The sequence below is a fragment of the Denticeps clupeoides genome, chromosome 3 (assembly GCF_900700375.1).
Source record: "Denticeps clupeoides chromosome 3, fDenClu1.1, whole genome shotgun sequence".
Classification (NCBI taxonomy): domain Eukaryota; kingdom Metazoa; phylum Chordata; class Actinopteri; order Clupeiformes; family Denticipitidae; genus Denticeps; species Denticeps clupeoides.
Genome location: NC_041709.1, coordinates 19,811,611 through 19,835,783, shown reverse-complemented (window position 1 = coordinate 19,835,783; position 24,173 = coordinate 19,811,611). Strand labels below are relative to the sequence as shown.

At 43.6% G+C, this 24,173-nt stretch overlaps 3 protein-coding genes across 4 annotated transcripts; 1 reads left to right on the top strand and 2 right to left on the bottom strand.

Moving 5' to 3' along the window:
- Positions 1–6,605: 6,605 nt before the first annotated feature.
- Positions 6,606–12,792, bottom strand: zmat1 (zinc finger matrin-type 1). Of its 2 annotated transcripts, none has more exons than XM_028974084.1 (7): positions 12,579–12,792; positions 10,448–10,545; positions 10,264–10,347; positions 9,372–9,522; positions 9,013–9,249; positions 8,749–8,842; positions 6,606–7,833 (listed from the first exon to the last, which is right to left on the bottom strand). In XM_028974084.1, exons 1-7 carry the CDS (start codon positions 12,688–12,690, stop codon positions 6,795–6,797), a joined length of 1,815 nt encoding a protein of 604 aa, XP_028829917.1. In that variant the 5' UTR covers positions 12,691–12,792; the 3' UTR covers positions 6,606–6,794. The 2 variants fall into 2 exon arrangements, with proteins under 2 accessions (XP_028829917.1, XP_028829918.1); XM_028974085.1 differs by having other exon boundaries at positions 8,749–8,839.
- A 330-nt stretch (positions 12,793–13,122) lies between these two features.
- On the top strand, positions 13,123–19,155 carry cacfd1 (calcium channel flower domain containing 1). The gene is made up of 5 exons (XM_028974088.1): positions 13,123–13,759; positions 15,845–15,917; positions 16,242–16,367; positions 17,213–17,320; positions 17,925–19,155. Exons 1-5 carry the CDS (start codon positions 13,651–13,653, stop codon positions 18,013–18,015), a joined length of 507 nt encoding a protein of 168 aa, XP_028829921.1. The 5' UTR covers positions 13,123–13,650; the 3' UTR covers positions 18,016–19,155.
- Positions 19,156–24,009, bottom strand: rexo4 (REX4 homolog, 3'-5' exonuclease). Its single transcript, XM_028974086.1, has 8 exons — positions 23,548–24,009; positions 23,010–23,314; positions 22,497–22,649; positions 22,150–22,343; positions 20,960–21,048; positions 20,478–20,552; positions 20,315–20,389; positions 19,156–20,058 (listed from the first exon to the last, which is right to left on the bottom strand). Exons 1-8 carry the CDS (start codon positions 23,743–23,745, stop codon positions 19,951–19,953), a joined length of 1,197 nt encoding a protein of 398 aa, XP_028829919.1. The 5' UTR covers positions 23,746–24,009; the 3' UTR covers positions 19,156–19,950.
- Between the last annotated feature and the right edge of the window lie 164 nt (positions 24,010–24,173).

The window sequence follows — 24,173 nt, the reverse complement described above, 5'->3', positions numbered from 1 at the left end:
TTTACAAAATGAACAGAATTGAAAAGGGAAGCAGTTCTTAATTTCAAATTTTGGCTTATAGTGTACAGATTTCCGACTGAAATTCCTTGATAGACAGCGTGACGACCCCAACAGAAGATTCCCCATTCAGTGGCTTTGCTGCATTAATAGAGGATAAACCACAACATTCAATTACATCAGCGGGGCATCAGTCTGAAGTGAAGGAAGCCCGTAAGCTCGGCGTTTGTTCTGTGCTTGGCGGGTTTCAGGTTGAAAACCCACGGGCATGCCGTGCGCCCTCAGCCCTCCTTCACCCCCAAGCCCAGGTGTGTGACCCGGCCCCCACCTGCACCCGGCTCTCTGGGGTTTATATCGCATGCTCGCATCTGCACACCCAAACCCATTTGATATCATGCAGCCACTTTCAACTTAATGTAACAGCCTCCATCAGCAGCAGCATTAAATGTTGAGGCGCAGCTGCGTTCTGCATCTCATCTAGCTCTCGCCGTGATGCACCTAAGGGTGGTGCTTACGTTCAGACGCTTCATGTTTCATGTGTCATGCTCAACGGCAGGGGCATGAAATGAAATAATTGTGAGATGGTCTGGTCTGCAGAGTGACAGTAAATAAAATATTTTCATACCTCTTCATGCCATCATCTGAATGGGCCTTCGCACTCTTTCACTCTTAGGGTGGACATCTGTCACAGGCCTGGTCCACACAGCAAGAGAAGGAAACACAGCTGCATTCATTTGTTTTGACATGAACGCGATTGACATTGATTTTGAAAGCACTTCTGATTTTGGATTGAATTTTTTACATTTACATTTACGGCATTTATCAGACGCCCCTTATCCAACTTACAACCAGTAGTTACAGGGACAGTCCCGCCTCGAGCAACGGAGGGTTAAGTGTCTTGCTCAGGGACACAATAGTAATAAGTGGGGTTTGAACCTCGGTCTTCCGGTTCATTAACAGAATCCTTTATGTATATAATACCAAGTAATACAGATTTTGTTTACTATTCATTTTTTGTGGAAATATTTTATCATATATAGCAATATTTATCTACTGTAATGTAGTATTTAGTATAGTACATTTATTTAGTGTTAGTACTTCCTCTCAAGCCCGTACCATGTTCAGCAATGCAGACTTTGCCTGAAGAACTTTTTTTAAATGGCGCGCATGGACTGAGAGAAACAGCGTGGATCAATCCAGTGACACTCCGCATCTTAGCGAACATACATTACAAACAGCCGTACACAGTGACAGTATGTACGCTGATATAGGATCATGACTGTAGAGATAGACAGGATATGATTGGAAATTAGTAAAAATATTTGGGAACTTAAGACATGGGAGAGCTCAAATACAGTTACACAGAAGTCATGCGTGTGTGTGTGTGTGTGTGTGTGTGTGTGTGTGCATGTGGGGGCTTCAAATATCACCACCGGAGATGGTGCTGGGGGTTTTATGTTGGATGCTTGGGTGGCGGTTCGGCCTGAACAAGTGTATGAGAGGGTCGTGGAGGGGGTGAGGATGTGGGCAACACACACATGTGCATACACACACACACACACACACACACACACACTCAAACACACAGAGTGCATTCTGGGGGGGCGATGGCTCATCTGAGACAGAGACACAAGGAGACAGACCACAGGATTCTTTGAAAACAGGAGATATCAGAACTTCTCTCCTTGAATGAGTTTCTAACACACACACACACTCACAAAACTCTTTAAACACAGAACAAATGTGACAGAGGATATTAAATGTTTTCATGAAATAACACTTTTTCAATCCTTTTCTGTAATACACGTTTTTCCTTGCCTTGGTCACCCTTGAGCACTGTTCTAATCTGGCCTGCAAAGGGCCTGTATGCTCTATTTAAAGCACTGTACATATAAAGATTGCTCGATTGTACATGTTCGTTATAAATATGGACAATAAAAAATATCAACCATACATTTTGCATGTAATTAATTTACAAAATGTGACATTGCCATTCGTTGTGCAACTGAAAAGTGACATGTGCATCACAAGCACATGCGGACACTGGGTGTCCGCTGACTACTTAACATTCTATGAAAGTGTCATATCTTCAGTGTTGTCAGATGGAAAATATGAAAAGAAATCAAAAGATCTACAGAATAGAACAGTCTGACAACAAATGTATAAATGTTTGTTTCTTGGGGAAACACATTATCATTCATGAATATCACTCAAACGTTACATTCATGGGGCAGTGGTGGCCTAGTGGTTAAGGAAGCGGCCCCGTAATCAGAAGGTTGCTGGATCGAATCCCGATCTGCCAAGGTGCCACTGAGGTGTGACTGAGCAAAGCACCGTCCCCACACACTGCTCCCCGGGTGCCTGTCATGGCTGCCCACTGCTCACTCAGGGTGATGGGTTAAATGCAGAGGACAAATTTCACTGTGTGCACTGTGTGCTGTGCTGCTGTGTATCACGTGTGACAATCACTTCACTTTCTTTCTTTCATGGTTTTGGGATTTTGCACCCTGTTTGGAAGTGGAGGTTCCTCTTCTGTGTGCTGCTACTCAATGTCCCACAGCACAGATGAGGTTGCCATCGTGCAGCTCCAGCTTTTATTCAGCTCTACTGGCTTCCCCTAGACCAAATTATAAAATCACAATGTAATCGATTTTACAACCATGCCTTGATCTTGCCCTCAGATCTCCTTGGTGAAGACGACTCAGTGGAAGTTCTGCAGCTTATCCTGGACTCAGCAGCAGTAGTGAAAAGTGAAGGGATTGTGAAGCACAGCAAGCACAGCACACGGTGACGTGACGAAACGTGTCCTCTGCTTTGAACCATCCCCCTTGGTGAGCAGTGGGCAGCCAGGACAGGCGCCCGGGGAGCAGCGTGTGGGGACGGTGCCTTGCACAGCGGCACCTCAGTGGAGCCTTGGCAACCTTCCGATTATGTGTCCGCTTCCTTAACCGCTAGGATATCACTGCTCCAGTACATCACAGAAGCAGCACATTCAGCTGAATTGAGCAAGATATCAGGGTTTATTAAAGGTTTAATGACAGCAAAGTGTCAACAATGGCAGCCATATTTTATTTGCATTGACACGTGAAAGTTACACAATTTAAATCCAATCACCAATTAGTGGACTTGATGCTAGAAAGGGTTACGTGCTCAATTGCACAGCAATAGTACACGGTCAGAAACAGAACAGCACCTTCTCCATCATCTGCATGGGCACTGGACAACCCATGTCATTAAATGTGTGTGTCTGTGCGGGTGTATTATCATACATACACAGCAAAGGCATATTTTGCTGTAAATACATGTGAAGAACATGATTTATCTTAGCGTACATGGGTTAGCATGCAACCGTGCAAGCAAGCAAACAGCAGGATATAGTCAACAAAAAATACGTCTCTGCCCACTCCCACGTACACAGGTGAGCAGATGTTAATAAGCACGACCTAACATGAAATAACTGGCTCCGCCCACTCCCATGCCTACTAGTGAACAGATGTTTAAAAAAATTACCTAAAATGAAATAACTGTGGCTTTTTATGCAGAATTATTAGGCAAGTTGTATTTTTGAGGAATAATTTTATTATTGAACAACAACCATGTTCTCAATGAACCCAAAAAACTCATTAATATCAAAGCTAAATGTTTTTGGAAGTAGTTTTTAGTTTGTTTTTATTTTTAGCTATTTTAGGGGGATATCTGTGTGTGCAGGTGACTATTACTGTGCATAATTATTAGGCAACTTAACAAAAAACAAATAATCTGAGTCGGACTGGAGCTCTCTGCCCTTTACCAATCCAGCCATGGGCCCATCCATCTGGCCCATCAAGACTCACTCTCATTTCATCAGTCCATAAAACCTTAGAAAAATCAGTCTTGAGATATTTCTTGGCCCAGTCTTGACGTTTCAGCTTGTGTTCAGCCTTTCTTACCTTGGCCATGTCTCTGAGCATTGCACACCTTGTGCTTTTGGGCACTCCAGTGATGTTACAGCTCTGAAATATGGCCAAACTGGTGGCAAGTGGCATCTTGGCAGCTGCACGCTTGACTTTTCTCAGTTCATGGGCAGTTATTTTGCACCTTGGTTTTTCCACATGCTTCTTGCGACCCTGTTGACTATTTTGAATGAAACGCTTGATTGTTCGATGATCACGCTTCAGAAGCTTTGCAATTTTAAGAGTGCTGCATCCCTCTGCAAGATATCTCACTATTTTTTACTTTTCTGAGCCTGTCAAGTCCTTCTTTTGACCCATTTTGCCAAAGGAAAGGAAGTTGCCTAATAATTATGCACACCTGATATAGGCTGTTGATGTCATTAGACCACACCCCTTCTCATTACAGAGATGCACATCACCTAATATGCTTAATTGTTAGTAGGCTTTCGAGCCTATACAGCTTGGAGTAAGACAACATGCATGAAGAGGATGATGTGGACAAAATACTCATTTGCCTAATAATTCTGCACTCCCTGTAAAGTTGGGATACAGTAATTGAGAGGCGGGATGTGTGTGGAAGTGGAGGAATAACATGAGGTTCAGAATCATGGAGAGTCCAGGGAAGTGGAAACGTGTCCCAGGATGGTCCCTCAGTCAAAGGACCCTGGATTAGGGTTGGAACCCACACATACACATGTAATAACCAAGTGTTTGGGGTTTTGTATAGAAATGAAGTGAAAGTGCCAGTTTGGGAGTTTTACTTCTCTTATTGGGTTTTGTTTCTGTTCCTGTTCCACTTCCCTGGGACTCTCTCTATCATTCTGAAGCTCTTCTTCCACACACGTGTAATTTACATTTAGGGCTGGGCGATTATACGATCTTGATCAATGGTTGTGAAAATATTCAGCACGATCTTCATTATCAGCCCTTTGTGTGTATCTTTACGCCGCTTTTAATTGGAAACAGGTCCCCATTTTTGTTCTTTTAATTAGTGTAGATCATTGCAGGTTTAAGTGACGTAATTTCTTATTATCTAATAAAGATCACTAAAACTGATCCTTCTCTTTATAAAACCAAAAATGATGTCACATTCACACCACAACGCCATGATAGACTACTGTAGATATGAAACAGTATTACCAGTCACCTGCACATATAAAACAACAACAACAACACACACACACAGAGAGATCAGGCTGCTCCTGCGTTAATGCAGCTATAAAATCTGCACCAGTTTTTTTCTTTATTTTCTGACACGCTGTGGGGTCTGTGAGGTGGGAGTCATGGTAACTAAGTGGCCTCGTTTACACAACTGTGCACCTGTGCAAACTCACACATGCAAACACACACCATCACACCCACATAAAAGGCGCACGCTCATACGTTACTGAATCTCTCTGAATTGACTCTTGACCTCAAAGGAAACAACCTTTACAAAGACCAACTGCGCCCCCTACTGAAAGAACAGCACAGATGCAGCTAGAGCAATGCTTCTTGGCATCGAACCCCTGCCCCTCAATGTTCAGAAAAGCTTATACACTTCAATAATTATTACAGATGTAAAGATTGTTTAGCAATGTTTTAATTTGCAGCGTGCTAAGTAATTATTATGAAATATTAAATTACAATACCTCGCTGCCACCAATAATTGACATCGGCTGACTAGCCTGACTAACCTATTGCTCAATTCCATTCGTGTAATGGAGCAGCTCAAAGAGCCCTGAATATGGGCTCTCTTGTTTCCTGCCCCCTTCTGGCTGGCAGCAGCCGAGTTCATTCACAGTGAAACGTGTCCTCTGCTTTTTACCCATCCCTGAGGCAGCAGTGGGCAGCCAGTGTGTGGGGATGGGACTTTGCTCAGTGGCACCTCAGTGGCAGTTTGGGATTCAGACCGGCACCTTTCGGATAACTGGTCGGTTTCCCGCAAGGCCACCACTGCCCCATCAATAAGGAACACAACGTGGGAAAAAAAGTGTAGCGTTTTATGTTGGACACATTGCATCGCATTGTAAAGACGCGTTGAGAGTACAGTATGAGGCCCCGTTCCCATTACTGTGATTAAGCATATTTTGCTGGAACCAATTATATATTTTTTGTAAATATTATTTTGTATCTATCCTTGGGACACCACGGAAGCTATGACACGTTGAAGGTGGAGGAGCGCAAGGTCTCTAAACTTCATCGAGGAGCGGAAAAGGATTCCACTGGCAGCCTGTGCAGCTCTAGTGCCCAAGACAGTCAAGGCTTTTTTTTTTGTATTGACACTCTAGGGACAATTTGGACATTTGCACTTAGGGGTATACTGACTTATGCTTCCAGTAATGGCTGTGTTATTTATTTAAAGGGCAAATTTACACTGGGCGTCCGCTGACTACTTAACATTCAATCAAACTGTCATATCTTCAGTGTTGTCAGACGGAAAAATATAATAAAATATTTACAATAATGTGAGGGGTGTACTCTGTATATGTGTTTCAATTATGTATTTTACAGTTTTTTGTTTTATGCATGATGCAAGCCAATAATCTCACCCATCTCAACACAAGAAGTGTCTTCTTGTGGTCGTGGAATAGGTATTCACTGCATCAGTCAAGATTAAACCAACAATTAATCGTTCAGTAATAAACCAATCAAACAGTCTGCTCTATTTTCTCATTAAAATATTTTATTTGCCATTTGGACCATATGATTGCTTTTGAACACAACAGGGTCAATCTGAGATCACATCAAGCTGCGTCAAACTAAACAAGAATAAATATAATAATCATAAAAATTCCCTCCATTACAATTTTATTTCATGAAAGTAGAAGCAAGTTTCTACACAAGGAAGGAACGCAGATAACCAAAGATGAAGAGATCGATCACTCAGAACATCCCCAGGACTGTCTCATCCCACAGCTTCTCCTCCTCTGTCCGTGTGTCGGCTCCTGCCATCCTGTCTTTCATCCTTTTCTTCTCTTTCCTGACTTTCTCCTTCGTTCTCCCCTGCGGTCTCTCGTCGTTCTCTGCTGTCGTTCTGCCGTGTGTGTGTCCTTCCATTCCGGTGCTTATTACTTCGTCTGGTGTGTCATTTTGCGATGCCTTTTCTACATCTTCTCTCTTCTTCTTTGAAGAACATTGATCTCTGTGAGGCTGATTCCGCCTTTTCTGCCTCCTCCTCTTTCGCTCATCCTCTTCTTCACCTGGGCCCCCCTCTCTTTTGCTCCTCTCTCTCTCCCTTCGTTTTCGTTGACTCCTCTTTTCTTTCTCCTCCTCTACCTGCCCCTCGTCCTCGCTTCTCTGTCTCTTCCTCTTGGATGTCTTGTCTCCTGGTTCTTCATCCTCCTGTTCCCTCGCTCTCCTCTTTCTAACACTGTCTTTCTCCTCCTCTTCATCGTCTCTTTCTCTTCCCCCTCTATCTCTCCTCTGTTTCCTCTTCTGCCTCCTCCTTTCTCTTTCATAGTCACTGCTACTGCTGTAGGAGGAGTCATCGGAGGAGGAGGAGTCTGAGGAAGAAGATGGGCTGAAAGATTCTGAGCTCCGTCTCCTCATTGGTCGTTGGACAGTGGGGTCTGGGTGGCGTACCATTTGGTATGGTTGTGCAAAGCCCCGCCTCCACTGGCCTGCTTGAGCAGAGCCGCTCCTCCAGAAAGGAAAATGAATGCCCGGAGGCTGGAAATGGGGAGGGGCATACGAAGGAGGTGACGAAAACAGAGCAACAGGGCGAAGAAGAGCCAGTCTCTGATCCACCTCTCCTGTCTCGTCCTCCTTCTGCTCCTCTCCCTCCATCCCTCCCTGGGTTCCTGGGCTGGCCTTGGGTTCAAGGCCTCGGGATTTCTGCACCTGGATGTAGTCGGCCAGTTCGTCCTGGAAAGTGTCGTACACTTTCCTCCTGGACTTACAGACCTCCCCCACCTTCTTCTCCCTGACAACACACACACACACACACACACAGACACACGTACACCCCTGTTACACATATTTACCCCTCAATCACAACACCTACTGCATGTTAATGTATGAATAAACAGACTCAGTGGAAATGTAGCAAACTATCCAACAGAGATCAAATATGGACAGTAGCTACTGGTATAATAGTTGAGTAATGTAAATAATAAGTAGTTAATAGAGAGAGAGAGAGAGAGAGAGATAGAGAGAGGGCTATGCGTGTTTGGAAGAGGAGCAATAACATGAGATTCAGAATAAAAGAGAGTCCAGGGGGAAAACTGAAACAAAGCCAAATTAGAGGTAAAACTCCCAAACTGGCACTTTCACTTAGTTTCTATACAAAACCCCAAACACTTGGTTAATGAAATGAACCGTTTGAGGTTATTACATGTGGATTCTCATGCACACATATACTCCCTCACTCACTCACAACCCTAATAGTCATTTAAGTGAAAGTGCATCCTGGGACACTCTTGATTATTCTGAATAATGTTATTGCACACACCACCCCCATTGCTTACTCTCTCTCTCTCTCTCTCTCTCTCTCTCTCTACTTATAATTAACATATCTTAACTATTATACCAGTAGCTACTGTCCATTTTGTTATCTCTGTTAGTAACAGAGTAAGAGCTTCTGCCAAATGCTGTAAATGTGCCCTCAGTTGTACAATTCCCTACAGTTAATGAACATAGCATTCCACTGAAAGACTATAAATGCACATATACCATCATTAGCAGAGTTGTTTAAAACGTGAACAATATCCGTACTGGACTTTTCACCCATTTGGTGTCTTGTTAATGGATCAAACAATTGCTTCCAGTCTAAAAAAATGACCGTAAACTCATAACGCTGAATACAAATGTGTGTACGTGTGGTAGCTGGATCTCTTACTGCAGCTGGTGCTTGTTGCCCTGCATGTGAGACTGGTACATCTCTACAGAACTGAGACTCACACCACACACTGGACACGTCAGGGTACCACCTGCTGGGGAAAAACAGGGTATACTCGTAATTATTTAAAATTGATTACTTGTACAAGCACAAGCCCAAAAAAAAAAAGACCCCCATGAAACTCTCATTTTGTCAAACATCCAGAATTATGCTGAAATCAGAATAACAGAATTTTCTTTGCACTACTTTGAGGATGCTCAGTACCTGAGTCCTCACTCGGCCCCATCTCTTGCTGCACCACCTGTCTGCTTTGTTTACGCTGGTGCTTTCTGCCACTGTAGTGTTGTTTGGCCATCAGGGGGGTATTGAATGTGGCAGCACACATACGGCAGTGCCTATTGGGGTCGTTCAGGTCCATATCCGGAGTTACTGGCTGCACAGGGTCCTTTGGCCCCGGGGTCTCTTCACACTCCTTTGCTGTGTTAGGGACTCTGGAAACATCTGCCCGAAAAGTCGAAATGCCCCATGACTACAGGAATACTGTGCACGTGAGCAAAAAAAACAAGCTGAGATTTATTCATGCATAGTCTCCATTAGTGTAAAACTTTTTTTTAAAAACTCACCACCGTCTGTTTGAGGGGTGTGGGCACCAAATCTGCGCCGGTTTTTGGCGTGAACTTTCCCAGCATAGTGCGACTTGGCCACCACTGCAGAACTAAATACCATATTGCATAACTCACAGAACTTCTCACTGCCAGCAGCCAGAAGTCCTCTCTGTTAAAATACAGACATTTTTTTCTTATTTTATAATGAGAAAGAATACAGTCATCCCACTGTACATTTTATAAACAAACGTGCATGTAAGTTTAGCACACACATTCAGTTCAAATATACACTATGTCTCAATGAAACGAGACTAATAACAATATTTTACTCAGCATGAGTAGATAGACACTGAAATAATGACATAGTGAGAACTAATAAAAGAACGTGCTGTATTGGCCTTTACACTCAACACGCATCATCATTCATTGACATCCACTAAAAGGACATCAGGTTTGGGTGCAAAAATGGTCAATGAATGGTCAATTGCAGTGATATAACAAAGTTTCACACAGTGGAGAGGCAATATCTTGCTCAGAACTAAAAAGGCACAGCTGATATACACACAAATAACCATAACTTTACCTCACTGGTAACAGTAAAGGTGTTTCTGTGGGAAACCTTAGAAGCAGTAATATGGTATAATAGCTGGTGTTTATATGTAATCGATATGCCTAATATATTCTTTATACATACAAATAGACAGAGGTTGACTAGCATTATGCAATGCTTATATATATAAAATAAATAAATTATCCTTAACACTCCACTCTGTGCCCCTCATTATAATCATTCCACCTCCAGTAGTCATATATGACAGATATGATTAGAATATTAGGTGCCTGTGTAGCCTGTCATGGATAGTTAAAATAAGTCTTGGTGGAGAAGGATGAATATGCATAAGTGTGTTACCGCTGGGCCTGTGACCTTTGCCAAAGATTGCTGGTGTTTCTTGGACTGCAGATAAAGCCGCATGTTTTGAGCATGTTTCTTTCCCTAAATAAAGACAAAGTGAATACCATAATAGCCTTTACGCTATCAAGTGAAACCATATATATATATATATATACACACACTCAGCAGTGCATTCACACACCTCATAATGTGAAACCCTCTGGGATTCAAACATCAGCACGGCTTCACAGATGTGGCAGTAGCCATCAGTCAGCAGGGTTTTCAGAGGATCAGGACCGTCTGTAGAGTAACCACAGTGACAAAAAGTGACATGGTTACTCTCTTCTGGTTTTTTCCAAACACCCTATACTAATCTGGTTCAAGTATAACTAACACCAGGAGCATAAAGTCTGAAACAATTTGTTATTTAAAACCTAAACTGCATTCACTAGGGACCACCGAAGGCCTGAATTAGAAGAAAACGGCATATTTAAATATATGTATTATTATTGAAGGGGGGTTGAAATAAGTGGCATCATAATTCACTGTTTCGGTGTGATAATGGAAAATTAAATTAGGAAAAGAAATGGCAAGATGGTGGAGGCCCTGCAGGGGCTCAGAGAAGTTACGCCACTTAGAGGAAAAATCATTATTCAATGCTCATATTTGTAATGTAATTACAAAAATGTAATAAAAAACACTGTGATAAAATGGTACATTCCTGCTATAGAAGTACATAAATTATGATAATGATACAGGTATGTAATGTGTGCATGTATATTATTAGAATGTCATTACATTGCTCTTGCCACTACAGCATTAATAAACAAATTATAGCACAAAAGAAGCAATATCTAACAATATAGAAATATACAATATGACTCAAAAAACAGAACTGAACATAGATTCCAGTTCAATTGCACTATATTACGCGGCTGAATTGTTGTAGGCATACATTAACTTTATTTTTGCTGCTGAAAAAGCACCATAACCATGCATTAAAAAAAAAAAAGTTAAATTGCGAAAAATATTTTCACAATTTATTAAAAAATACGTAAACCATTCAGCCACAGCTAAGTACTGACTGTATAAATGAGCAGAACTTTCACAAGTTAAATACATGAGCCATAATATAACCTACTCATTTCACTTTTTTTTTTATTAAATTACAAAAAACAAATGACCTTTTTCATTAACTTTTCTGAGTATAGTATAGTATATGAAATGCTGATGTTGTATTAATTAACAACATCAGTGAGTTTAATAGCATTATCCCTATGACGCTTCGTCTTATTAAAAATATGGTTCGTGGCAGCAAAAGTAAAATGGGAGCTGATTCGGGACATGCAGATCCTAGAAGTAACACCTACAGGATTTCCTCCACTTATCTCCTGAAGGACCTGGACGATGAAAATAATAACAAAACACATCAAATGAAGTCTGGTTATTTTTGCAGAGGTACAATTTCCCAGCAGAATGAGATTGGTTCTTGCTTGATTTCGCATGGTGCTCTGGGTAAATGGAATCTTTTTTCCCCTTTTATACAGATAAACCAGAGACGTTCAGACCTTAAACCATGCTGAGGTAACAACTTCCTGAGGCCGCACCACATTACGAAGCCAGCTCTTCCCTTCTGAGGAACAGACATGTACCACCATGTAGGAAGCCTGATGCGTTTATTACAGTATCAAAAGCATGAACGACACTAACAATAATATATCTATTTTTATTTTTAAACTAATGAATGCAATAAACGCTGGTTGATGTGAAGATGTTATGTAACTATTGTAATCAAATAAATAATAATATTTGATTAAGCATGTTAAGGCGGTATGTTTTGAGTTATTTAGACAGGTTTAATGTTAACCTGGGGATATTAAGGGACTGAACAAAACCTTTGGTCAAAACAACTGGTCAATCACGAACTCAATTAATATTCATATAATTGTAATAGTTAATTTAGAAATAGATAATTTTTTATCAGGGCACACCAACAAGGTTTAATGTTGCAAATGATAAAACATCATCTTTCAACCACTTATGTGAACGGCTGTCGACGTCTGAGAGTTTCTCAACGCCTCTTGCCAGCTAGGAGCCGACGTCGGCGCACCGTTTAATTCTGACTTTATTCCAAATCCACGCCTCGGCCCGTGTTCGTCGTGGGTTCTAGCGGCGTTCGCGTTAAAACGTCAGCGCCCTGCTCTGGAGTCACCGTCTACCCCGAAAATGGAGCGGGAGGACCGCCACGGCGCCGCCGCCGCCGCCTTGTAAAGTATCAGTAGAGGGTGAAGCGAGCAGGGTTGCCGCTAAACTGCGGCTCTCGATGGACTCACCTTCGACCCGCGCACTAGTGTTGTAAGTGCTTGTAACTGTGGCGACATGCCTTTCGGCGTCTGTCTCCGCGTTGTGCGGAGCAGACGAACTGTCGCCGCCGATCTCTGCCATTGTCTGTTACTCGCGCTACGTTTACACACGGGCCGAGCCGAATTCCCGGCGGCCGCCCAAGATGGGCGTCGAGGGTTCTTGCCTCGACTCGGGGGTGCGTTCCAAAAAGAGGCCGCGATGCGCCCTCGAACACTACTTCTTCCGCCATTTCTCCAGTGCGCGCATTCACGTAGACCGTGCCCATCGCGTCTCTCTCCCGAATCAGCTTTACAGTTCCGTCCCTCGTAAATTCGCCAATGATTCGGCGAAAGATGAAACGTGTATTTGTGTGCTTTTTAGTAAATTATGGCGGTCGAGTGTGTAGGGATAAAGTATAAGAATTGAGACGCGGATCCGACTCGTCATTCTCTTTTTCCGTTTCCGGTTGTTGTGTCGTCGGGACAGCACGCTACCGCTTTATATGGCAGCTGAAAGTGAAATAAAATAGAAAATAGATGTCGCCGAATACCCGACCACAAGAAATATATGATGACTATCTCGATCGCGGACAAAAAAAATAAACTAAAAGCGGAACGCGCGTGCACGTGCTATGACGCATTCCAAGCCCCGCCCCCAGCGAGCGCAGACACGCGCAGGGAATCTCCTGCTCCCGAAACAACACGCGCCGGGGCTCTTCCTTCGTCCGGATCTCGTTCGTCTATTCACCTGCCGTCCGACGAGAGAGGCACGGGACGCACGCGAACGAACGCGGCCATTTCCCCGTCCGGGCGAATATCGAGTTAGCTGCTCTTTGCGGAGTCCGGGCAACATCAAGCAGACCACGCCGCTGCTGACAGGCGACTCGCTTATTCCAACTTTACTGGATTAATTGCTGCAGGTTCGCTGTTCCGCGCGTTCTACGCTGGACACAGATCTGGACCGTTTGCCCTCTCGTTCCGCGATTTTCTGGTCCCCCGGGGGCTGCTCGCTGAGGCGGCTGTAACTTACACCGAGGGACCGTGAATAATTGATCGGGTGGAAATGAGCTCCGAGGAGCCCGCAGCTCCCGCTAAAGGCGACACCGACGATGACGGCATGTCCTGGTGGTACCGGTGGATCTGCAAGATCGCCGCCGTGATGGGAGGGATCTGTGAGTGTCCACGCCGCCCCGTGTGTTTTGTTTGTCGCCACCAGCCGCGGCGCTGATCCCCCCCCCGTATCCGGGAGTCGAAACAAAAGAACGACCGCGCCAGCACATGGCAGCGACTTCAATACGTGTTTAATACCAATTTAACCAGACCAGGCATGCATGTTATTCACGACAATCTAGCCGGCAGGATAATCTGACGGACCGCATCAAAACTCACCGGCGCTGCCACTGACAGCTACAGAATACGTGGCATATAATCCACCGAAAACCAATAAAAATCAATCGGTGGTTTATATAAATTAATTTTTTTTTTTGCATATATCAAAGCAAGATATGATTTTTTATTATTAGAACAGGACCCCCGAAGTTACTGAACACTCGCAAAAATATATATGTTGTATGTGAAGCAAATTAAAACCAAAAAGAAACGAGGTGTGAAATTACGAATGGGAACGTCTAAAATTGTTCAAGATTGTGTTTCTTTCTTGTTGCATGTATTAATTTATATAAACCACCTTACACTAGCACACAGAAATGCGCGTATCACCAGTTTTAAATTGTGCCCACTAATAATCGTGCATATCACTAATCTTGCGATATGGTAAGCACGTCTGAAAACTGGCATTATATTACGTTTAATAAAGCGTGCATATGTCCACACACAGCTCCTCACACCTTACTCCAGCACCCGCAGAGCTTTGCTGGATTTTCTCTAACTCGTTAAACAAACAAAAAAACAGAAACCTCGTGTAAGTCTGTGAACTTGCTTACACACTCGCACGTCGGTTTTTCGACCGCTGCAGCCGATAAATTGTGAAAACGCGAAAGGCTGCGACTTTGACGCTATGCGACGTTTCAAAATAAAAGTCCCCAGTGGAAAGACGGGGAAGGATTTAATATACACATATACAGTGGCTTCTAGGTGGGCTCAAACTACACGTCTAATTCACATGCACTTTAAGTAAGAGTAAGAGAAAATCCAGCAAAGTTCTATGAATGTGTGTCGAGTACGGAACTCGCTGCTAGCTGTGCTGCGGCCACACACCCCTGGTCACAATTCTCTTACAATGTCGATTGTGCTTGAGCACGTGTGTTTCGTGAAGGCTCACAGGGTTCAGTGTTATTCAGAAGGGAAGACACACACACACAATGACCGTGTACATTAACAGCATTTGCCAGACGCCCTTATCCAGAATGACTTGCAGTAGCGACAGGAACAGTTCCCCCCCCGGGTTAAGTGTCTTACTCAGGGACACCGTGGGAGTAAGTGGGGTTTGAACCTGGGTCTTCTGCCGTATGTATGTGTGTAAGTCATGCAAATCTTTATAGCCATATGCATTTGGATAAATGCACTGTCTTACTTCTACAGGGAGATGTTTATTACATCTTTTCATGGGAATGTCAAGCCCTTTGTTAGCAGGCTGTTGATGCAACAAAATATACAGTTCTCAACATTACCCTGAATAAAAAAAAAATAAATGCAAACGATGGACCGGCAATCAGAACCAGCGTGAGGGAGACATGGGACTAACAGGTTGCAACGTCTGTCAGGTCTAATGAAAGGGGTCACCAGAGGTGTCACCGCTGGTGTGAGCGTCACCGCCTCCAGTGGGCTTTTCTGCTGGATGTACGTCGTATGTAGAATTACCTTCTATGCCGTGTTAATGTGGCTGCTCCTACTTTTCTTGTGGAGACCCGTATATATATATATATAAAAAAAAATCCCCCTTTTTCTTTTCTTTGTGTGCTGTTCACATATTTGTCTGATACATCTGTAGCCTTTTCTTTTTTGGGGGGGAAAGACACATTGACACATTAACATTCAAGGATTCCAGTCAAAATTCAACGATAAAATTGACGGGTTTTTAAAGATAAACTGCGCAGGAGAACCTTTCAACACCCGATTCCCTAAACGGTCTTTTGGCTGATCCATAGTTCCCATAGTCTGGGAGGCAGACATCAATACATCCACGAGGTAGAGGACAAGCGCATTTTCCAGTCCTACAGCTCGATGTAGGCTGTGCCGCATTGTGTGTGTGTGTGTGTGTCTGTATTAAAACCAACTGCTGTGTCTTTCTCCTGTAGCCTGTGCTGTTGCTGGCGTGTGGAACTGTGTGACGGTGAATCCTCTGAATATTGCAGGAGGAGTCTGGATGGTGTAAGTACAGATTGTGTCTGTTTCTGTGTGTAAACGGATAGAAGACAATTTCACTTTCTTTGTTGCATGCATGTTGCCACAGTTTGAGATTTAAGTGAAGGTCGTTTAAAAAGTCATTTTATTTGCTAATTTCACGTACACTACTTGCGTGATTCTCATGTTGTTATTGTGCATGCGAGTTCCTCTGAAGTCCTGGTGGAAAGAGGGGTCCCACCCGAAAGCCAATGCGCAATTCCAGTGATATGCGTTTCAGAAACGTCCGAAAATGCCCATTCATTTTGTTCACTTGCCCCACCAGTAATTAATCCTGTGTGCGTGTTTCAGGTTGACAGCCTGTGTGCTTTTCCTGTGTGAAGTCCCCTTCTGCTGCCAGTTTGTCGAGTTTGCCAACGCAGTGGCAGCCCGTGCCGACCGACTCAAACCCTGGCAGAAAGCTTTACTCTACTGCGGGTGAGAGTCCCCCCCACACATCCTGTACTGAATCGGACCCTGATTCAAATAACGTCAATGTTTTAGCGGTGAAAGCATTCAGCTTGGTACCACCTTTACTGTAGGATGGAAGATGGACCCGTAGAAGCAGACTGGCTGCTGCGTCTTTTCAGATTTTTTCATTTTGAAATCACGAATCAGGCGCTTTTGCTTCATCTTTTTATCAGTGTTCTCAATTACTCTAAGGTTCATGACTATATGTTCTCTGAAATTTCTGTGCAAAAAAAAAAAGAAGGTTAAATGAACTACAACTAAATTAAAAGTAAATTAATGACAACCTTGAAAAGTTTGACTTACACGAAAGTTTGCGCAGTCCAAACCCGAGTAAAATGGACCCCATCAGGTTCAGATGGAGATGTCATTGAAATTACGCGGCTGCGAACGTGCTGGAATAAGTAGCACGTGGCGTGGTTGACTACGTAAAGCTAGTTTTAAACGTTTCTCAAGCAGTCTTACAGGAACCGTGTACTTCGTTGTACATTCATACATCAGTCAGATTGCAATGACCTTCCAAAATGTAAATGTTTATTTCGTATTCCATTTTTTCCAAATTCCATGACTTTTTAATGACTGTGAGAACCCTGTATTATGCAAATTTGTAACTTCCTCAGATACAAATTTAAAATACTATATGTAAATAGCACTGCATAAACATAATAAACGTAATACATTTTCTCACCAGTTAATTGGGAATCTGGGAATATCTGGATGAAGTTTGTTTTGTGGAACAACAGCCTCAGAATTAAATTAATGAGTTGATCATAGAATTATTTCTTCTTGTGTTCTTTCGTTTATCCTGTTGGTAGGATGGCTCTATTTCCTATAGTTCTGAAGGCCTCCTTCACCACACTGTTCGGGAACGCCATCGCCTTCGCCACTGGAGTTCTCTATGGTTTGGCATCGTTGGGGAAGAAGTGAGATCAGCGGCATTTTACTTTTTCTTTCCCTCTGATGTATACCACCAGTCAAAAGTTTGTACGCACCTACTCTGTGGCAGTTATGAGGCCATATTAAGAAGCCATTGCAAGAAATATTTTTTTGTTGCAGGAGAAAGGGAAGTGGGTTTCATGAATGTTTTTGTCTGAGTCACCTTTTTTTAATGAAAGTGAAGTAATTGTCATTGTGAAACACTGCAGCACAGCACACGGTGACACAACAAAATGTGTCCTCTGCTTTGAACCATCACCCTTGGTGAGCAGTGGGCAGCCATGACAGGCGCCCGGGGAGCAGTGTGTGGGGACGGTGCTTTGCTCAGTGGCACCTCAGCGGATCGGAATTCAAACCGTCAACCTTCTGGTCAACTTCCTTACCTGCTAGGCCACCTTCCCCATCGCTGCTTTTTTCTCTATTGTCATCATCAAAAGCTGCGTCACGAGATGTTAACATGTTCAGAATATCCAAAAATGAATAAGTACGTACAAACTTTAGACTGGTTGTGTAACATAGCAGCCAAGTCTCATTACAAAATTCATTTGGGAATGAGCCACATTTTAACCTCCTTCTCTCTCGCTCTCTCAGGGGAGATGCGGTGAGCTATGCTCGCCTGCAGCACCAGAAACAGGCGGATGAGGAGAAACAGGTTGGGATGACTGACGTAGCTGAGCTGTGAACGTCCCTCTGCTGGCCGGCCTGATTCCCCCCCCGTCCTTTCCTTCATCTCTCTTCCTACCTCTCTTGTCTGCTACGGGATTTATTTATTAATGACGAATGCTGCACCTTCCTCGTCACCCTGACTGCTTTGCTGATGGGGTGTACCTCTGCGTCTAGATCTTGGCTTATCTACGTTGAGATTTGTGTTTCTTTTTTTTGTGTGTGCGTTTTCTTTTATGTATATTTTAATGTAATTTATTCTAAACATCGACTTCATTTTCTGAGTGCAGATAGTCCCATCTGACTGAATTGTGAGAACTGTTCCACTAATCGACTGGGTGTGACTGTGTATCCATGGCAACACATGCATCCAGCAGAGGCGCTGGGGATTCTGTACCAGAACTCCCTAAGCAAGTTCAGCCCACCAGCCTCAGGGCGTGCAAGGGAGGAAGTGATGTCATATTTTAAGCTTGTGTCTGCTGCGTACAGGAGGTGGCATGTAAGTTAGTGTGCTATGCTGTGCTACTTTTAAAGATTCTGGCTGCCTACTGGGAATCTGTGTCCCAGAGGGTTCTTTGTCTTTGTATAATTTGAGGTTGAAGTGTGTGTCTTTTATTAAAGAGTGAGGCTTTAGAGGGACACTGTATGTGTCTGTGAAAGACAGAGAATCCTTCTGGGGGGGGGGGAGACCTTATTCAGCAGGCAAAAACCAAGCTTTGACCTCAGCTACCAGTTAAACTTTCTAGTCACTATCATCAATCCTCAGGTAACAGTTCTCAGTCCAGCCCAGCACTGTGTATAATGTGTGTGTGTAGTGCAATCATGGTCCTAAACCAGAGACCTCCACCAGTCTCTTTCTAAAACACTAAACAAGTTGCGTAACTCTTGTCCGCTATTTCTTGGACCCTCGAACCTTGCTGATGCTAAAGCAACACGAATACACACACTTTTGCTTTACTGAGTTATAATACATAAAGAACGTGAACTGAAACTGTCAGGGAAATCTACCATTGATCATGAGGGTCTTTCTTTTTGTGTGCACGTGTCCTTTGTGAACATTGGTTACATTTTTTCCTTTCTTGACTTGTTATTGTCTTTTGTTTTCTTTTGTGTGTGTTGGAAAAATAATAATAAAGAAAAAGACTTTTTACACAACCTGTGAAATGTCCTTGTCAAGGTTTAATCGGAAGGAAGAGCGGATCCTTGTTTGTTTTTTTTTTATGTTTTTGAGCCATTGTTCACCTTGTCCTGTCATTCACAGGCAGTGGGTGCTGAAGCTCATGGGCCATAATATCACTCATCTTCATGGTGGCCTTCACAGGATGCACAGTTGAGGAGTTTCTAAATAAAGCCCTCACTATGCAAATTACAAAGCACCGGGATCCCACATTTCAGGTATTGGTGTTGCGGTATGATGTGAGAGGAAATGGATTTAGGCTATTAACATACTTTTGTCACTGTGGTAAACTTGGCTGGTAATGTCATTAGTTTGAAATGTTACATAACAAAAAAAAATGTGCAGAACAAGCCTGAACATAAGAGTTCAAATTATTTGGACTACATTACACAAAGCATCATATAATTGAAATATGCTTTTACTTTAGTAATTTACTTTGCATTAGCTGATATTGTACTCAAAAGTCCATTTGAGTTCAACAACTCTTGTAAGCTCTATGTTCAGTACACAAGGGAAAAACGACCACGTGATCGGTCAAGGCATGACTTCCTGCTAAACTTGTATTGACAGACATTTCAAATAAGAACATTTAAAAAAAACATTTACAGGGATCAACGGGTTCTTTACGGAAGAGAAAATAACATCAATCAGTCCTCCTTCACCCATTCGTTTTTTTTCTTCAATGTCCAAAACACCTCCTGGGCAAGAACCTGAGCCCTGAACCTGGGAATGGGCCGTCACTGTCTGTCAGAGCACCACATCAAACCTGAACCAAGATCAGGATTTCTTCACACACGTTTCCTTGGACTTGCTGGCTTTGATGCTCCTCTCCCATTCCTTCTTCTCCATAGTGTATAAACGCATGGTGGCCTGAGCGTCCTGGACCTAAACAAAACCAGTGACAGGTTAACACCAGGTAGCATACTTTTCAAAAGGTCATGTTCACAAAAAGATGTTTCAATACTTCACTTGCAGAAACAAGAAATGGATGTTTATTGGAAAATCATTACCATAAATGCAAGATTATAACAAACTGAGAAATCTGAACTTGACTACCAGGGCACATTAAATTCCTTTAACTTCATAACATGTGTGTGAACAGTGTTTGGGGTTGGGTGCGGCTCTTGGGTGTGTCTCTTACAGACGAGTGCTCTCCCTCCTGCACTCGAACATTGAGGATCTTGCTGCACAGAAGTTTCAGAGAGGGCCGCCCACTCTGAAGTAAAACACACAAAAAGGTGTGCGAAGGAAACAGTAATAGGGTTGCACATGACTGTGAAAGATCACGTCACCATTGCACTCACCTTCACTATGCTCTTGAACGGTTTGTATTTCTGTGTGTCTCTGATTTTTTTCTTGGGATGATCCAGAAGCAAAATCTACAGAGACAGAGGGACAGTTAAACGGATGAAGCCTCAAACTGACCTGGCATTTATCAAGAGTTAATACCACAGGTCCTTAGAAAGATTCAGAAACAATCATGAGTGTATCGCTGCATCAGAAATGTTTGTGTGTGTGCTGTTCACAGTCCTTTCATTTGGTATTCATGGGCAAAGTTCATGTGGTGGGATGTGCCCTCACACCTTCCAGGTTGTGAGTTTGAATCATAGCTCTGATCTTGTTTGTGTGTGTTCATGGTGGTTCCACACTAGGTAAATTGGTGACTAAGCGGTCTATAGGTATAAGTATGAAAAAAATGGTGCGTGTCGTTCATTTGACACTTTAAATGTAGTTTATTGTGTTGTCCCCATTTACCCTATATCTATACAGTGTATACCATGTTTACCTTTAGGTCGTTGTGGATGGCATGTCCCACAAGGATTCGTCCATTCAGAATCTCAGCCACATCTTTCTGCACCTTCCTGACATCTTCGCCTGAAAAGCAAATAATTCACAACATCTTTTTATTTTATTCTGATCCATCCATACACCCACAAAATAATTCAGTCAAGGATGGAGGTCTGTGGTCCTCAAATATTCCCAGACCAACTGAGTATGGACCTTAGCCCCCCTTTGGTTCTGGTTCCCATGCTGATTCCCAATTTTGGAACCAGTGCCGCACTTTTCCCACGGAAAAACACTTGGTGACCGACCCCAAAAACAAGCACCGAACCGGCCCCTAAACTTTGCTGGTCTAGTAGCGAGAACCAGTGATGTCACAAGCTGTGGGCGGAGTGATGGGTAGCATTAGAAGAAAGCCACAGGTAACATGGAGCAAAGAAATGAAAGCTCTTCTAGCTATATGGATGTCCACAGAAATTAAACAAAAATTAAATAAAATGCACCAGAACAAAATGTATGAAGAAATGGGGAAGAATGTAATGTAATGGATAATGGATATGCACTCAACAGTTGACTATTTTAAGACACATTTGGTTTGTGACCTCGACACCGACTACTGGTGGTAAGGAGTACACACTACAGATTACGACACACAGTACGGGTACAAAAGGGACAAAAAGAACAGGCTGTGTAAAAGTAGCAGCGGTGGAGGGCCAAAAGAATCCTATTACGACACAATGGTGGGGATTTTTTCATGCCGTTTGCGCTGACCTCTGGTCTCCTGTCAGTTGGTTCCCAGTTCAGCACTGGCAAATTAGGTACTTTAAAGTGAAGTGATTGTCACTTGTGATAAAGCAGCACAGCACATGGTGCACATTTGTCCTCTGCATTTAACCCAACAGTGGGCAGCCATGACAGGTGCCCCAGGGAGCAGTGTATGGGGACGGTGCCCAGTGGCACCTCGCCGGATCGGGATTAGAACCGGCAACCTTCTGATTACGAGGCCGCTTCCTTAAACGCTAGGCCACCACTGCCCCATAGACCATAGATGTGAGAAGAAGAAAAGTAAATACGGTGCAGTTAAGCAGCCTTCTTTCCAGTCAGACCATATCTATATAGGGTCTTCTACCATCCTGCTATACAAAGCAAAGAGTTAGAGAGTGATAGAGCAGGAGTGCTATCCTGTTTGTTCACCTGTCATGATGTTCTCAGGCCGGATTCCACTGACCGCGGTCCTGTAGTCAGTCACATGCTCAGTGGGCCGAACGTACTTGTCATAGATGCACTTTCCAAACTGGTTGACGATGGAAACACGTGCCAGGATGCTGTCCTGGCCATCCTGCCCCACCCCCACCATCTCACAGTCCATAGCAACGGCTCGTGTTAGGCTGAGCATCAGCATGGTGATGAAAAAATGGAAACACAGAATGTGGGGGGAAAAAAAAAAGAAAAAAAGTGACAACCTTCTAAGGTTTCTGAGTTCATATGTTCTTAATTTTCAAATCAAATGTAGAACATGCATCAAACTTGGACTAACCCACCCCTCAAAGGCGTGTTCCTTCATCAGCACTCTCTCTACGCTCTGGGCGTCGGCCATCTTTACGCCGGTCCTCTTCCTCACGATGTCCGCTGCCTCTGCGCCCACGGCCGCCTCAATGTCATCAGGGTCCACATCGTCGAACCAGATATCTTCTCTGTTCAAAACAATATATTGAAACATTAACATGTTATATTTCCCCTCAGCTGCTACATAGTGCCAGACAAAAAGATAAAAATCATTGTAATTGTGAAACACTGCAGCACAGCACATGGTGACACAATGAAATGTGTCCTCTGCTTTTAACCATCACCCTTGGTGGGCAGTGGGCAGCCATGACATTCGCCTGGGGAGCAGTGTGTGGGGACGGTGCGTTGCTTAGTGCCACCTCAGTGGCACCTTGGGGGATCGGGATTCGTACCGGCAACCTTCTGATTACGGGGCCGATTCATTAACCGCTAGGCCACCACTGCCCCCGATCTCAAACACGAGTAACAAGGTGAGCACGTGGACTTACTCGGTCGGTTGCTTCTGCTCCACTTCCACTGTTTTCTTTTTATGCCCGAATCGGTCATTCTTGCCGTTCAGCTTCTCCGCCTTCCTCTTCTTCGCTTTCCGTTCTCCTGGTGACGTGCCATTCTGAAGATCCACTGGACTGTCCTCCGTTTTCTCAGGGCTGTGCTTGCAGTCCTCAGGAATTCTGCATGTTTTCTTGATGTCTTTCCATGTCTTCTTATGGGCTGTGAGTGGTTGCTGTGAGTTTTCCTGCTTCTGCTGTGGTTCGGTTTGCCTACTCTTCACATCCGCCTTTGATTTGAGACTCTAAGACACACAGGAGGATTTGGTTAAAAAAAAACTAAAAAACTAAATGTATAACCCTTTCAAAGTGTTCAGGTGTCTCACAGTAAAATCAGTCCAACACGATACAGTTAAAGGGTTTCGCGGACCAATAAGTAGCTTTAGGACCCCAGTCCTGCAATGCAGCTCATGCTGTTTTCATCGACCCTGCCAGGGAAGAGGAGAGCGTTTCTGGCTTTACCCCCAGGAGGTCTTACCTCCAACAGGGCCTTCCAGTTAGCCGAGAAGCCCTCGGCATCTTTAGGGGGAAGACATGGCTTCTTCGCGTCTCTCGCTGCGGGCTTCTTCTCTGTATGTTTCCAGAACTTTTTCCTCTTCTTTTTGCGATTCCCAGCTGAATCGGGCTTGTTTGAATGCGCAGCAGAATGAGAAACTTTAGCCGAGTCTTTAGACATCCTGGTTGGTTTAAATTCGCTATGTAGCCTGTCCTTAATGCACGACGAGGCTCCTGTTCCTGTTACAAAACGGACTTAACTAGCGATTAATTATTCATTTAATCAGTTTATAAGGCTGCCGACTGACCAAGCAGGGTACGTTTTAAAACTTCAGCATCCACGCAGAAGCACATTTTAAACTGCAACACGCTGCGCCATGCCCAAACCACGCTGCAACACAGCTGTGTTGGGTGTCGCACTCAAAGCTGTACTGCGGAAACAAAACGCGATGTTCTAGAGTTCCGGGCTAACGAGAACTTTCCAACTAGCAGGAGACAGAGGAATATCACAATGCCAAAATCATTTTAATGTTGCATAGTTCAGTACATACACACACACACACACACACACATTAATTCATATGTTCAACATTGCAACAATCAAATGAT